This window comes from Muscardinus avellanarius, assembly GCF_963383645.1.
Source record: "Muscardinus avellanarius genome assembly, chromosome: 8".
NCBI lineage: Eukaryota > Metazoa > Chordata > Mammalia > Rodentia > Gliridae > Muscardinus > Muscardinus avellanarius.
In genome coordinates this window covers 69,735,854-69,751,868 of record NC_137794.1, presented here as the reverse complement: position 1 = coordinate 69,751,868, position 16,015 = coordinate 69,735,854, and the positions used below count along the sequence as shown (strand labels likewise).

General features: G+C 38.0%; 2 protein-coding genes across 2 annotated transcripts in view; one reads left to right on the top strand and one right to left on the bottom strand.

The window, feature by feature from the left end:
* Nucleotides 1–16,015, bottom strand: part of NT5DC1 (5'-nucleotidase domain containing 1) — a gene marked incomplete at both ends in the record, with an annotated part of 121,118 nt that overhangs the window by 92,841 nt on the left and 12,262 nt on the right. The window contains 2 exons of the mRNA XM_080700624.1: nucleotides 11,030–11,114; nucleotides 13,085–13,164. Coding sequence (XP_080556750.1) covers nucleotides 11,030–11,114; nucleotides 13,085–13,164 — 165 coding nt within the window. The remainder of the gene's footprint in view (nucleotides 1–11,029; nucleotides 11,115–13,084; nucleotides 13,165–16,015) is intronic.
* On the top strand, nucleotides 2,806–8,979 carry COL10A1 (collagen type X alpha 1 chain; the record flags this gene model as incomplete). Its single annotated transcript, XM_080700623.1, has 2 exons — nucleotides 2,806–2,959; nucleotides 7,091–8,979. 2 exons carry the CDS (start codon nucleotides 2,806–2,808, stop codon nucleotides 8,977–8,979), a joined length of 2,043 nt encoding a protein of 680 aa, XP_080556749.1.

Sequence of the window (16,015 nt, the reverse complement as noted above, 5' to 3'; positions counted from 1 at the left end):
AATGCATCTGGGAGTGTAGCCTGGAAGTAGAAGGGCTTCCAGGAACCCCAGTACCACCAAAAAAAGAAAGAAATATAGTACAGTTCATATTATAATTACAAAAGCTCTTTCATATATAATTTCCAAAGGAAGAGAATGATTAGAATATCAACTTTCTGATTCTCCTGATAATCTGATATAAAAGCCATAATCCATGTATCTGAGTAAATAAAGACATCTGACATCTATGTGTATCTCAGTACATAAAGGCCTATCTGTCAGCATAGGTTTTTTTTTTTTTTAATGTGGCAATCAACAAATTGTTTAACAGTGAGAAGAGAAAGAGAAGTAGTGAAAATGTTATGAATTTACATTTCAACCAGGTACTCCTATAAGACTTTAAATACACACAGAAAACTGCCTGGGGGGAAAAGGAAAGGGCGGGGGGGGGGGGAGGAAAAGAGCAGACCTTTATTTCATCCACGGGCCAACAACTACTCACCATCCTGAGTCCACACTACTTTTATTCTAGAAGATATGAAAAATGATAAGACTATTCCAAGTATGGGATTTTCCTTCTTTCCTTGTTCACTTGTATAGTTGATTTGATTTAGATCCAAAACGAAGAAATTAAATAAGATGTAAATTTTTGTTTCTCAACTTCTTGTCTATTAGGATTTTGTAAGATTTTTTTTTTTTTTTTTTTTTTGGTGGTACTGGGGATGGAACCCAGGGGCCCTCAACCTCTGGGCTATACTCCCAGACCTATTTTATATTTTATTTGGAGACAGGGTCACTTAAGCCAGCTGAGGCTGGCTTCGAACCTGCACGATCCTCCTGTCTCAGCCTCCCAAGCACGGGGATTACAAGCATGCGCCACTATGGCCGGCTTGATTTTGTAAGATCTTGAAAACTAATTTCAAGAGTCTCTAATACTGTTAAAAAGAATACTACCTACTAAAATTGCCTATTGGAACATTTATTTCCATCTTCAGGGGATAAATGTTTCTAATTGAGATGATTCAAGATCTCTGAAGAAAATTGCAATGTGAACCACCAGTATTTTTAAAAAGCTAAAGGCAAAGTTTGAAGGTTTTTTTTTTTTGTATTGTAAAATGGACACAGCAACCTTATGTAAATAAACATAATATGAGATTGTCAAGTTAAGGTTTTTGTAAACTCTACTCGAACTCTTAAAAAAAAAAATCCCAATTTAAGAAAAAAAAAAATGAAGCTATTGCTAAACAAAGCCTGGTGCTGTGAATAAAGAGTCTATATCCTATAGGGAGAATATATTGCTAACTCTACTAATCAAAGTCGCAGATGAATTTAATTTGTCTGAAAATTTTAAAATACTTCATAGGCACAAATCTGAAATGCTTAATGTTATCATTTTAAATTTGTTTAATTAACTTCTGAGGGCTTATACTAAAATCCTTAAATGCAAAGCAGAATACCTATATTTTTGACATTTTGTTTCTCTCAAGCCTAAAAATAAAATAATTGGGCTAAGCTATTTTCATAAAAATTCAGGAACAGTAACGGACACATTCATGGCTTTATGTAATAATTGAAGAATTTAAATAATTGTCTAAATTCACAAACCCTCCACAAGAGTTCCTCTCCTATTTTTACATACTACCAAATATTTTCAACCAAGTAACACTAGAACATGCTTTTCAAAAATAAGGGGGAATCATCATGCCATCATTAACCAACACTGGAGCAAAAGCTTCCAAAATAAAACTACAGAAAAAGGTGGCAGATGGCTAATACTATTAATAAATGACAAAGAGTTTATTTTTCAATAAGAAAACATGAGAAGAGAGAGGCTCATCTGATTTTGTATGCCTGCCCAATAGAACTTTCCACCATAATTAGTATTTACCACCTCTGAGGGGAGGAGCTTAAGCTCAGAGTAGCCTCCTGTAGTAAAGGGAATGCTGTATAAATACCTCAGGGCAGCTCTGTAGAGGGGAGCTTCTGCACTGCTCACCTGGGCAGAGGAGGCCTTGCAAAGCCACCAGGAACCACTTCCAGACCTAGGTAAGTCTATGGACTGAGGGTCACTGGTAGACTTCCAAGGTAGCTTGCTTGAAAATGAGCTTCAATAAGTTAACTCTTGAGGTTTTCTGTGCATTATTTTTTAATATGGCTTTCTACTAAAATGCACTAAGAATGTTTATTTGTATCACTCTCTATAAAATAATCCTAATGAAACCATATTGTACAAACTTGCCCTAATCTGAATTTCAGTATATTTAGGAACTACTAGATATTTCAGGCTATGTCAAAGATCCTGAGTTACTTAATACAGCCATCTAGTGATGGTTTCTGTTTGTATGTTTGCTTGTAAGTCATTTTATTTTACTGGATTATTTGAATGTGGCTTCCAAAAATAAGACATATATTCACGTAACTAAAAATGATCTTTAATTTATGTATGGAATATCTATATATATATAGATAGATAGATATAGATATTTTGGTGGTACTGGGGTTCCTGGAAACCCTTCTACCTTTGGGTTACACTCCCAGCCACCTATTTTTTTTATATTTTTATTTGGAATCAGGGTCTCTTAAGCCAGTGAGGCTGGCTTCGAATCTGCGTGATCCTCCTGCCTCCGCCTCCCAAATGCGGGGATTACAAGCGTGCTCCACCACGCCCGGCTATGTATGGAATATGTTGAAAATACAAAGGATCAGATTTTTAAATGTAAACAATTGTATAAAGAATCTATCTGTGCAAAATTGGAAAAATAAAAGAGGCCAATACAAAGCTGCATTGAATTATTCTTTTCTGTTTTTCAGAATCCATCTGAGAACATGCTGCTACAAACAGCCCTTTTGCTTCTAATGTCCTTGAACTTGGCTCATGGAGAGTTTTATGCTGAGCGATACCAAACACCTACAGGCATAAAAGGTCCACTACCCAACACCAAGACCCAGTTCTTTATTCCCTATACCATAAAGAATAAAGGTAAACGGAATCATCTATTTTGTTCTGTTAACCAGCTGGTTGCTGCTTTCCAAAATCTTAATGGTGATGTCTATAACGAAATGCTTTTAACTCCAATATTAATCTTATTTTAAAATTCCTGAATTAGACTAAGTTATAACAACAAAATGATGTGTGGAAGAAATAGGTCTATATAAGAACATTTATATCCTTTATACACCAAATATAATAGAAAGATATTACTGATGATATTAAAGACATTTTATGGGGGGAGAGGTACTGGAGACTGAACCCAGGAGCATTCTACTTCTGAGCTACACCCCTAGATCTTTTTATTTTTCATTTTTATAAAGGGTCTAAGTTGTTGAGGATAAAGACTCTTATGTATAAAGATTTCCTTACTAAAATGATAATTTTGCTAAAATAAAAACCCATAGTTCAAAAATATTAATCCAGTAAAAATTAATCAGTTTAGAATATTTAATTAAGCCAGGCATGGTGCATGCTTATAATTCCAGTACTTGAGAGGCAGAGACAGGAGGATCACAGGTTCACAGCCAGTATCCTCAACTTAGTGAGACTCTGTTTCAAAATAAAAGAATAAAATAGGGCTGGGGTCATAGCTCAGAAATAGAATGTTCCTGGGTTTTACCCCTAGTACTACAATAAATAAGTAAATAAATGGAGAAAAGTAGTTAACAAAAAATAACTGTACACAGAAAAGGTATAAATATATAAATACTTAAACATTGACTTTTAAAACCTATTCGTCTAGTCTATGAGTATATATAAAACCAAGTCTTAAATAAAACCTGATATCCTTCTCCAGTAAATCTAAAAGGCAAATTAAGCAGCAGTTCCTATGGTTATTTATGCATTCCTGTGCAGTTTAGTGGTTAAATGCATAGACTTAACTGCTACATACTGTTTATCTTCCCTGTGCCTGAGCTTCCTCATTTGTAAAAACAAGAAGCAGTTACCTCAAGGACTGCTTGAAGGGTAAATGAGTTGACATCTGTAAAGTTCCTTATGTTTCACTGGTATTACCCTACCGATGTACTACTTCTAAAAGTCCTAATTCTATGTCTAGTAATGCTTTACTGGTGTAGTCTTAGATACATTTAACTTTCCTCTTGAACATATTACTCATCTATCTGGCTTTCTCTGCTACTTGAAGCACTGAGATAATATATGTAAAGTACTCAGAAATCCTCAAAAAAGAGCAACAACTAGTTCTTATCCTCACTTCATCTGAGAGCCCCTGATACAAACTGTCAATTGAATACCATAAATTGACTACAGGCTTCAAATATCCTATCATATATATATTTTTAAAAAAATATAAAAAATAGACATATATATATTTTGAGGTACCGGGGATGGAACCCAGGGGCATTCTATCCCTCAAGGTACAACCCCAATCCTGTTTTTTATTCTTTATTTTGAAACAGGGTCTCACTGAGTTGCAAAGGGCCTCGCTAAGTAGCTGAGACTGTCCGCAAACCGCGATCTTCCTGTCTCAGCCTTCCAAATGCTGGGATTACGAGCATGCGCCACCTAGCCCAACTCTCCTTTCCATAATATTTTTAAATTTAGTTTAATATATATTGTCCCATAAATTATGCTAAGACTATTTGTTATAAACTTTAAATACTATGTTTTGGGAACAATATAAAGCAAATGAAACTTATTAAGATGATCTTTTAAAGAAGGAAGATGGCAAATAAAATATTTCTGACAGGTAGCCTAATATTTAAAAATAAAATCACAATAGATATCTTTGGATATATCAAAATATAACCAAAGATAAAGCCAGATAAGAAAGAATAAAAGGCAAAAAAAAAAAAAACCCTGCTACCTCACTTGAAACGAAAAATGTGATTTGAAATCCTATGGCATGCCACACTGGGCTCAGAGCTCTCTCTAGTCACAAATTCAGGTTTTTTAATACCATATGAAGATCATAATAATTTTTAATTAAAACTAAAATGCACCACTTTTAGAAAACTAAACATATTTCTACCTTCCCCTCTTAATGTACTACCACCCTAGCTAGTTTTGAAGGACAAATGAATGTATCTTGTGAAAAGTTTAAAAGCTGTATTTTAACGATTAAATCCACCTTAGCCTCTTTCTAATAATGTAAGACAGAAGCTCAAATACACTATTATTCACTGGCAGTCACTAAAACACTATAAGAAACACAAGTAAAACATTAAGTTGATAACAGAAACTCAGAGTTCCGCTGTAATTCCTAGGCACATATGTTCAGTGCAGGCTAAAAGAAAGGTCAGCAAAAACACTGAATTTTACCATAGAGAATTCTCCAGCTGCTAGGCAGACTCAGGCCTCACTTTGTGAGCATATAAGAAACATATTAGCAAGCAAGCACTTTTCCTTAAGGATGGTGTTGCCCTAATTCTGTTTTTTTTTTTTTTTTTTTTCAGATGGCAAGCTAGAAACAGGGGCTGTTTTCTAGTTCCAGCATATCTATTTTAATGATTTGCTCTATACTTTATATGATTCGCCCAAATATTTTGAAACACAGAGGAACATCTCTAATTAAAAGAATAATATTCAAAATTACCATTGACTAGTTCTCATGTCAGTCAGTTAATATGAGATTTAAAAATTAACACACTATGTATGGCAATTAATAAAAGGAACTACTCATAAAAATGTGCTTCCAAGGCAACTCACAGTTCATTTGATAATAATTCTCCTTTAATGTTCACTTTGATTTTTTTAAAAAACCATTAAAGATTTAGAATTTAAGTCTAATAAAAGCTCAAAAATCACACCTTTAGGGCTGGAGATAAAATTCAGTGGTAAAGCATTTGCCTAGCATGTGTGAGGTCTTGGGTTCAATCCCTAGCACTGGGAAAAAAAAAAAAAACTCAACTCATAGATAAAAGTCATAGTCATTTTCAGGGTTTGAGCAAAGTACCTATTGTCTTATCTACTAAGTCAACATTACTGTGAACCATTTCTCAATAGTATAGGAATATAAACAGCATACATGTAGGCAGTCTGTTTCTGAAAATTTATTAAACACAAAATGATTTAACGTAAATTCTATAAGTAGATATTAAGTCATATACAATTTTATTGTTATTTTTGCTGGGCATTTAATAATTTCTCTGAGAAATAGAAAATACTTGATATAGATGTTTATGAGGATGACTGACAAAAATTTTACATGGTAATGCCTCCCTAATGGTATATACTAATGCTATCATGCTGTTACTATCTACCTTTGGATGACCAAAAGAATCCTTGGACACCTCTTAAAGTACTGACTGCACATGCACTCAATTTACTCTGTCACCAAATCTCCTACAGGACATTTTCAGTGCTTTCCCCATACTTGAGGCCTAATGTCATTTTTCATTCACCAGACATGAATATGCTATTATTGAATTTAAGTTTGGCACATCAGGAGAAGCAGTTCAGTCGAATAAACCCAAAGCTTTATAAAACCAGATCTATTTATTTGCATTTAGATAAACCTTTAATACTATATCATGTTCCTTGCCCTTCATATCTAATTCTCTAAATCTTTGTTTCAATTTTAAGTCAACGAGAGAATAAAAACTCACATTATATGCTAAGGTTAAAAACAAACAAAAAACCAGCCTAAATCTGAAGAATTCACAGGCACAACAGATATAAATTAGAATTAATTCTGCTTCACATGTTTGTCTTATGTGTAGCTTCTATGAGGGAAAATTGTTATATTTCCTAAAATTTTTTTTCATTTATTGTGCATGTGTTTTTTTCTCCTTTATCGGTCAAATTCCTTTTTTCCACTTTCCTAAGCAGACAATTTTTTTAAAAAGCAAATGTGACATATTTTCCACTCTACTCTTATTCTAGTGGAATTTTTCAATACCAGCTTATTTTTGTGGGCCATCAGGATGTGATAAAAGTATGATGGTAGCTATGATGGTTTTCTGAAACCATCTTGTCTAGCAGTATCTTTAAAAATAATGAAAAATGTATCACCCAAATTCATTTGTAGCCTGGTCTGTATGAGATTGGTCTGCAAGGAATGACAACATAGTGCCCTGCCCGGATCAATATTTTGAAAAACATTGATTATCTTCAGTGTCATTAACCTCACCCCTTGGGGTGCTATATTGTGTCTTTTAGGTATACCAGTAAGAGGTGAGCAAGGCATTCCTGGTCCACCGGGCCCCGCGGGACCTCGAGGGCACCCAGGTCCTTCGGGACCACCAGGAAAGCCAGGCTACGGAAGTCCCGGACTCCAAGGAGAGCCAGGGTTGCCAGGGCCACCAGGTCCATCAGCTACTGGAAAACCAGGGCTGCCAGGAATCCCAGGAAAACCAGGGGAGAGAGGACCATATGGACAAAAAGGAGACATTGGACCAGCTGGTTTACCAGGCCCACGGGGTCCTCCAGGCCCGCCTGGAATCCCTGGTCCGGCTGGAATTTCTGTGTCAGGAAAACCTGGGCAACAGGGACCTTCAGGTGCCCCAGGACCCAGGGGCTTTCCTGGAGAAAAGGGTGTGCCAGGAGTCCCTGGTGTAAATGGACAGAAAGGGGAAGCAGGATATGGTGCTCCTGGCCGCCCAGGTGAGAGGGGCCTTCCAGGACCTAAGGGTCCCATGGGTCCACCTGGCCCACCTGGAGTGGGGAAAAGGGGTGAGAATGGGTTTCCAGGACAGCCAGGCATCAAAGGTGATCGAGGTTTCCCAGGAGAAAGGGGACCCGCTGGCCCACCAGGCCCCCAAGGACCTCCTGGCCAACGAGGACCAGAGGGTATTGGAAAGCAAGGAGCTGCGGGAGTCCCAGGCCAGCCAGGGCTTCCCGGAACAAAAGGCCACCCTGGGGCTCCAGGGATGGCTGGCCCCCCAGGGGCTCCTGGCTTTGGGAAGCCAGGTTTGCCAGGCCTGAAGGGACAAAGAGGACCTGCTGGCCTTCCAGGGGGCCCAGGCGCCAAAGGGGAACCAGGGCCAGCAGGTCATCCTGGAGAACCAGGTCTGACTGGACCCCCTGGAAATGTGGGACCCCAAGGACCAAAAGGCATTCCAGGTAACCATGGTAACCCTGGGCCTAAAGGTGAGACAGGGCCAGTTGGGCCTGCAGGACACCCAGGGGCCAGGGGAGCAAGAGGTCCCCCTGGTTTAGATGGAAAACAAGGGTACCCAGGAGAACCAGGTCTCAATGGTCCTAAAGGCAATCCAGGCTTACCAGGTCCAAAAGGTGACACTGGAGTGGCAGGACCTCCTGGCCTTCCAGGCCCGGTGGGTCCAGTGGGAGCAAAGGGAGTGCCTGGCCACAGTGGTGAGGCTGGCCCAAGAGGGGTCCCTGGAATACCAGGTACCAGGGGCCCTATTGGGCCACCAGGTATTCCAGGATTCCCTGGATCTAAAGGCAACCCTGGAAATCCAGGTCCTCCTGGCCCAGCTGGCATAGCAACTAAGGGCCTCAGTGGACCCATTGGACCACCAGGACCTCCAGGTCCAAGAGGCCATGATGGACAGCCCGGTCTCCCAGGGCCCCCAGGGCCCCCAGGCCCACCAGGCCAAGCAGTCATGCCCGAGGGTTTTATAAAGGCAGGCCAAAGGCCCGCCCTTTCAGGGATGCCTCTTGTCAGTGCCAACCAGGGAGTAACAGGAATGCCTGTCTCTGCTTTCACTGTTATTCTCTCCAAAGCTTACCCAGCGATAGGTGCTCCCATCCCATTTGATAAGATTCTGTACAACAGGCAACAGCATTATGACCCAAGAACTGGAATCTTTACCTGTAGGATACCAGGAATATACTATTTCTCCTATCATGTACACGTGAAAGGGACTCATGTTTGGGTAGGCCTGTATAAGAACGGCACCCCCATTATGTACACCTATGATGAGTATACCAAAGGCTACCTGGATCAGGCTTCAGGGAGCGCCATCGTTGAACTTACAGAAAATGACCAGGTGTGGCTCCAGCTGCCCAATTCAGAGTCCAATGGCCTATACTCCTCTGAGTACGTCCATTCCTCCTTCTCAGGATTCTTAGTGGCTCCCATGTGACCACATTCCCACTGAGGTAAGCAAAATCTTCTGCTTGAAAAGGTGTTCCCCAACTCCACAACACAAAATGCATATGGAGGTAGGCCAAAAATAATGGAATTTAATCTTTAAAAATATGGGTTTGAACTTTCAGACCAGTAAATTTCTCCATGTAAAAGTGAGCAGCAATGGTAAATACGTGAAACCCTCTTGAGTTCCTAGTCAGTAATCCTGAGGCCCTTGAAGATTTTTGGTGAATTCCTTCAATATTTTAAAATTTTACCCCAAAAGTCCTAAGTTTAAAAAAACACAAAAAACCCAAGATTCTAAATTGTGTTCAATTTGAATCAGAAACTCAGCATTTCCTTTTAAAATAAGCCTGTTTCTAATAACTACTATGAGAACCTCTAGGAAACATTCAGAAGGTATCAAATAACTTTATGAAACTTATATACTTGAATATTCAAATTCGCAGGACACTGTATAATCTAAGGTATTTCTGATGGTGCGTTACTATAAGGCTTACATGGCCCTTTCATCAAGACTGATGCAGATATATAGGTGCATATATAGTTTTTGAAGCTCTCACAAGAACCCAAAACATTGTGTTAAAACTAAGCTGAAATTCAAGGTGCTTTAGTCATGAACCTTTTCAAACTTTTGTGGGACTTCACAAAAGCTTTCTCTTTACCTGGCACAACTTGGGAACAGGTGTCTGACCTATTTGTATTTATTTAACACAAGTGTGATGAATTTGATTTGATTCCTTACTAAGTCTTATGCAATATTATTCTGTGGGTTTAAAGAACATTTAGTATAATATGGGCCTTGTGCCTCCCTTTTCAAGGAAACTGTAATTAACAGCAAGGGTTTCAAAATCTGACTAGAAATGAAAAGACATTATTTATTTATGCTCTGTACTGTATTTTTATATTACTGTTTAAAACTTTTAAGCTGTGCCTTACTTATTAAAGCATGAAATGTTTAATGTATTCCTAATATTTACAAAGCAATAAAATAACATCAATAGATTTTTATGCTGAATTTACTTGAAAGCAGCAATTTGCTATTTTCAATCACACTTTTAAAGCTTTTCACTTCACAAAGTTAATGAAAAGAAAAACACTAAAGTGGTGGGTGGCTTTTACAGGTGTCATGGTATGTCTCTCTCTTGGGGATGGACATTCCACGCCCCTAGCACTCAGGATGAACTGTGCAGAGGACCCCAAAGCCACAGCTGGCCAGGAGCCCAGGTCGAAGGCTGATGCAGGGACACAGAAAAGTGAGAAATCACCTCAAAGAAGTGGTTTTATCCTGGGGGGGAAAGTAGCAGGTGGCAGAGAAGTGTGTGATTTGAATAAATATTCAGAGATTACTATTTATTGACTTGGTATGTTTTTAGTCATAATATTTAAAACTATTTTGATGGCTTGATTTACTTTAAAAAGAAGGTAAGCAAGTTTTTAATGCCAATCAAAAAGGCAACAATTTTCTAAGCTGAAAAATATTGCTCTTGAGCATCTATCAGCCCACAGGTTAAATCAAACATTCTAATTCAAGTCACTGGATAGCATATTACCAAGGAATCTATTTATCCCTTAGAACTAGCTTTTGTGTGACCCAAGAAAGCCTGCTCATGAAAACAAAACCCTAGGCTTAACTTTGGCAATAGCTCTGCCCTCATTCTGGGCCAACCACTTCTGTGCCTTAAGCAACAGGAATGGAACTTCCACCAGCAGGCATTCTGTCTACCTGTCTACACCTACCACACTAATGGCTACAGGTGGAACCAACCCTCATGGAAACAGCAAAACTGAAACCTCTGTTCCTGGGATACCACAGAATAAATCGACTGGCAGACTCATAAAAGACAGCTTAACAGCATATCTATGAGACAAACAAGAACAAAAGAAACCTCTTTAAATGTTAGTAAAACTAACTTTATAGCAATATTTAAGATCAAATTAAGTCTTGAATACAGAGCACAGCAAAAATGGTAACTTCTCTCCCATTTGGTAGACACACAGCATTGAACAGACATTATCAGGTAGCTTCTCTTTATGTTACTCACCTTTAAAAGCTGACATTTTAAAATTGTGTTGTATACCAGCAACTATATCCTTCCAAAAATCAAATGGTTTTTGACCACTGTTCTTCTAAAAAAAAAAAGTTCAAATGTAATGAATGCGATAATTCTGTTTTCAAACATATGAAAATTGTTGGCAATTATATTACTGAATTTTAAGAGGGTTTTAAGTTTTATATATCATAATAGGCTAATAAAGTCCTCAATCTACTCAGTGTGATTTTAGAAAAAGAAATCTTCCATGAAAATCACTCACACAACACACACATGTGTGTGTATAATTGTTCATATGCATATATAAATAAATTACCATTAAATAGTGATATAGCTCATGTACCCCAAATAAAATAAAATTTACGGTTATTATAAAGTTGAAAGATCTTAGAATATTTAAACACATAAGCAAATTTACAATGTTTTATGGTTTCTGAAATATCAGAATGTGATACTTAATGTATAATGGCATCAATGGAGTCGAGTAACCTGAAAATCTAAAACTCCAGAAGCTGGTTATTTCAGAATTCTGTGCTCACTAAATCTGAATCTCAATACAAGAGAGAAGCTAGTCACTATTAGGAGAAATGCATGAGGTACCAAATCCAAAATGCTACGTCATTTCTATGAAGATATATATTTTTTTTAAGCAGAAAGCAAATCAGAATATCATCTCTGTAACTCCTTGCTTCTTTGGAAACATTGACAGTTGTCTTTCTATCCAAACAAAGACAACAAGATATTTTTATACAATTACACAAATTACAAAACACTTTTTAAAAAAAAGATCATTTAGGGCTGAGGGTGTTGCTCAGTGGTAAAGCACTTGTCTAGCATATGTGAGGCCCTGGGTTGGATCCCCAATACCACACAAAAAGACTGATGGATTTTTTTTTATTTTAGTAGCCATAAGATGAGGAATTAATTATACTTCATACTAATAAAAGACTTCCACAAATATACCAAAACTCTTTGTTCAATAGAAACTTTTACAACCACATGACTGTAATTCTAATTAGAAAATAACTATTTAAAAACACACTGTGAATTTTTTTTTTTTTTTTTTTTTTTGTGGTACTGGGTTTCCAGGAAGCCCTTCTACCTCCGGGCTACACTCCCAGACCTTTTTTTATATTTTTGAAACAGGGTCTCTTAAGCTAGCATGGCTGGCTTCGAACCTGCGCGATACTCCTGTCTCCGCCTCCCAAGCGCGGAGATTACAAGCGTGCGCCACCACGCCCGGCTCACACTGTGAATTTTAAGACAGTGTATACAGTAAGGATTGTGATTCTGACATGTAAATTCATTTACATTCGTAGGTCTTAAGCTTAAAGCATAAACTGATAAAACTAGAGATCTATTTCTTTCTGATACATACTATAAAGCAAATGTTTATACATTAAACTGTGCAAAATGACTAATTTAAAATTTTCAACTGTTTCTTGGTTTTATATTATTTAAAATGCTTAAAGACACATGAGATTTTTAAATTACTTTTATAATTTGCTAATGAAAGCAAGAAAATATTTTTCCAGATAAAGTTTTGTATTTTCTTTATCTAGACTTCTGCACCCCCTGCTGGAGAACAGATTTATTTTCTCGGGGGAGGAGGGATGGTCACTATTTAATTTTCCAAAAATATTTTGACCAAATTTGCCACGTTTTTCTTCCTCAGTCACCTCTAAAACCACAAAGAGAAAAGCAAATAAACTTCTAACTCAAAAGTTACATATAATTAAGTCCTTTTACTTATGACTAAATACATATCATACACACACACACACACACACACACACACACACACACACATATATTTTTTTGAGGGGGGTGGTACTGGGGTTCTTGGAAACCCTTCTACGTCCAAGCTACACTCCCAGACCTATTTTATATTTTTTTATTTGGAAACAGGGTCTCTTAAGCCAGTACGGCTGGCTTCGAACCAGTGCGACCCTCCTGTCTCTGCCTCCCAAGTGCAGGGATTACAAGTGTGCGCCACCATGCCCAGCTCATATCATACTGTTTAAAAAAAAATGAGTGCACACTTACCTTTGTTAAAGAGTCCACTACCCTGGCACATAGAAGAGCTCCTGGCAGGTCAAAGTAGTTATCATAAAAATAATACTTTCCTAAAAACAAAATTTTTAAATAGGAAACAAATTAGTACTTCATGCATTTGGGATACAAAGAAACTTGCCTGACTAGACACTGGAGTTTGGTTTAATTTTTGAAAAGAAAAGCCCTTATTTCAATACAAAATGTCACCATTGCTGGCTTTCAGTTTCTTTTAAAGAATGTTTAGTTTAAGCTCGGAAAACATTATAAAAAACAGTAGAATATAACATCTATAATTTAAGAATTTTATTTGAAAATATTTGAGTTGTCTTGCTGGGTATCATGATACATACCTGTAATCCCAGTACTTGGGAGGTTGAGAGAAAGATCGCAGATTTAAGGCCAGCCTCAGAAACTTAGCAAGGCCCTCAGGAACTTAGAGAGATGTTGTTCAAAATAAAAAAAATTTAAGAAAGGGTGGGGGTGTATCTAGGAGGAAGAATGTCTCTGGGCTAAGTCTCCAGCACCATTAAAAACATTTTTGTTTAGTTGTCTTAAAAACAAAAAGCAGCCAGGCATAGTGGTCCACGTCTATAATCCCAGTACTTGGGGATTATAGACAGGAGGCTCGCAAGTTCAAGAACTGCCTCAGCAAGTAGTGAGACTCTCATCAACCTAGCGAGACCCTGCTTAAAATTAAAAAAAAAAAAAAATTTAAAAAAAGGGCAGAGGATGTAGCTCAGAGGTAGAAAGCCCCTGAGTTCAATCCCAGTACCCCCCACACACACCCTTGCACAGAATATACCCAAAATATAAAATGAGATATAAAAAAGCCACAATTTATGTTACCAATGTCACTGAATTTATTTTATTTATTTTTATTTATTTATTTTTGGTGGTACGGAGGATGGAACCCTTCTGCCTTCGGGCTACACTCCCAGACCTATTTTATATTTTTATTTGGAAACAGGGTCTCTTAAGCCAGGGAGGCTGGCTTCGAACCTGCTTAATCTTCCTGTCTGCACCTCCCAAGCGCGAGGATTACAAGCCTGCGCCACCATGTCTGGCAAATGTCACTGAATTTAAAAACAATCAAATAACACAGGTGTCCTAAAACGTGTTCCACACAATACTACCTTTGCATACCCGTGCTGATTGGCCTACCTAGAGTATTGCATTCAATGTTCATGCCGTTTCAGACCAATTTCAGTACAATGTGAGAACAACCAGGGTGAGAGGGGAACAAAGTCCATGTCATGTAGATACATGAGGGCTTATCTCAGAGGAACACAGGAGCACAGGACAGGCACACTGCAGGATCTCATGGAAGACAGAGAGTAGATTTTCTCTGTATGACCTTGGGGTTGAGTTAAAGTGAGCCCTTTCTTGGTAAATATGCTACTTTTGGATCTATTGTCTCCAACACACTTCCAATGGCCTCTGTCACATCCCCGTGGCCTCTGCCTGACTCGAGCCGCAGCTGAGCTGAACAGCATCACTGCACCTCAAACACAAATGTCACTTGCTCTCTCTCTCTCTCAAGGGCCCTGGAGCCATGTGGTACAGGTGGCCAAGCTCAACCAATGTGGTCAGGAGACATTGAATGGGCAGTTTGGCCTCCTGGTCCCCTCAGCTGACAACTCTAGGAGGTTTGTGCATCTCCTCAGGAGTCTCAGTGTAACTCAGTGTCAGCTGTTCCTTACTTCTATAATATTTAAATTTTCTAACCATATGCTCTGATCATTTTTTAATATAAATGACTATAATTGTACTGTGGAATCACAAGACTTTTTTTTCTACTTTTAAACTTTTTAATAGTCAAACACATGACGTTTCCTTTATTTGTTGAAAATAGCCTTTTTATGTTTCACAGACTGACTACATGGACTCTGGGCACCAGTACTGGAAACATCCAATCAACCCAGTTTGCAGTAAACTCCAAGACCATTCTCCAGATGTTCTGGGGTAAATAAGCACCAGAGGGCGGTGTTGAGCCAAGGAGGCAGCGCCTCCCAGTGGGCAAAGCAGTGAGCAAAGTGCGTCCTCCTGGAACGAAAATAGTTTCCTTTTTTAAAATACTACATACTCTAAATTGAGAGAGGGCACCAAGCACAGTCTGAATGTATGCCAGTTTCAATTTGATCCAATTACAAATAAAAAAACAGATTTCCAATTTAAAAAATAGAGAAAGGACTAAATAAGTGATATGTGCATGTATGCCTCTACCATCTTATACTCCATTAAGATGTATGACTACAGTGCATCAATAAAAAAATTTTTTTTAAATAACACACATTCTGAATAAACTTCCTGGCAAAATACTTAGCTATGCACCCAGATTTTCTGGGAGAAGGAAAGAGCTTACTCACAGTTGCTAAACTATGGAGAGATTATACAGCAATTCTCTATCTCTGCTTGAGTAAAAGGCCATGTACCCACTTGCCTTGAAATGTATGAAAACATTCTAGATCTAACCCTAATGTGAAATCTGTTTTTCTTATTAACTGATTTCCATCAAAGGCACTCATACTTTCTGACACTTTTTTTTTGTACTGAGGATGGAAGCCAGAGACATTCTACCTCCAAGTTACACTCCCAACCCAATTTTATTTCTTATTTTGAAACAGGGTCTCACAAAGTTGCAGAAGGCCTAAGTTATTGAGACTGGCTTTGAACTTGCAATCCTACTGTCTCAGCCTCAGAAGTATTGGGATTACAAGTCTGCACTACCATGTCTGGCTCATCCTGACACTTTTAACTCACTTATGAACACACAAACAAAACTATGAAAAGGTGACAATATAACAAAGCAAACCCAATAGTTAACAATGAGCAACTGCTACTATTTTCAGGTTACTATATTATCTGAAGGATAAAGGTAAATATTAACACTGCAGTGTGGGAGAAAAGAGAAATATAGAAAAA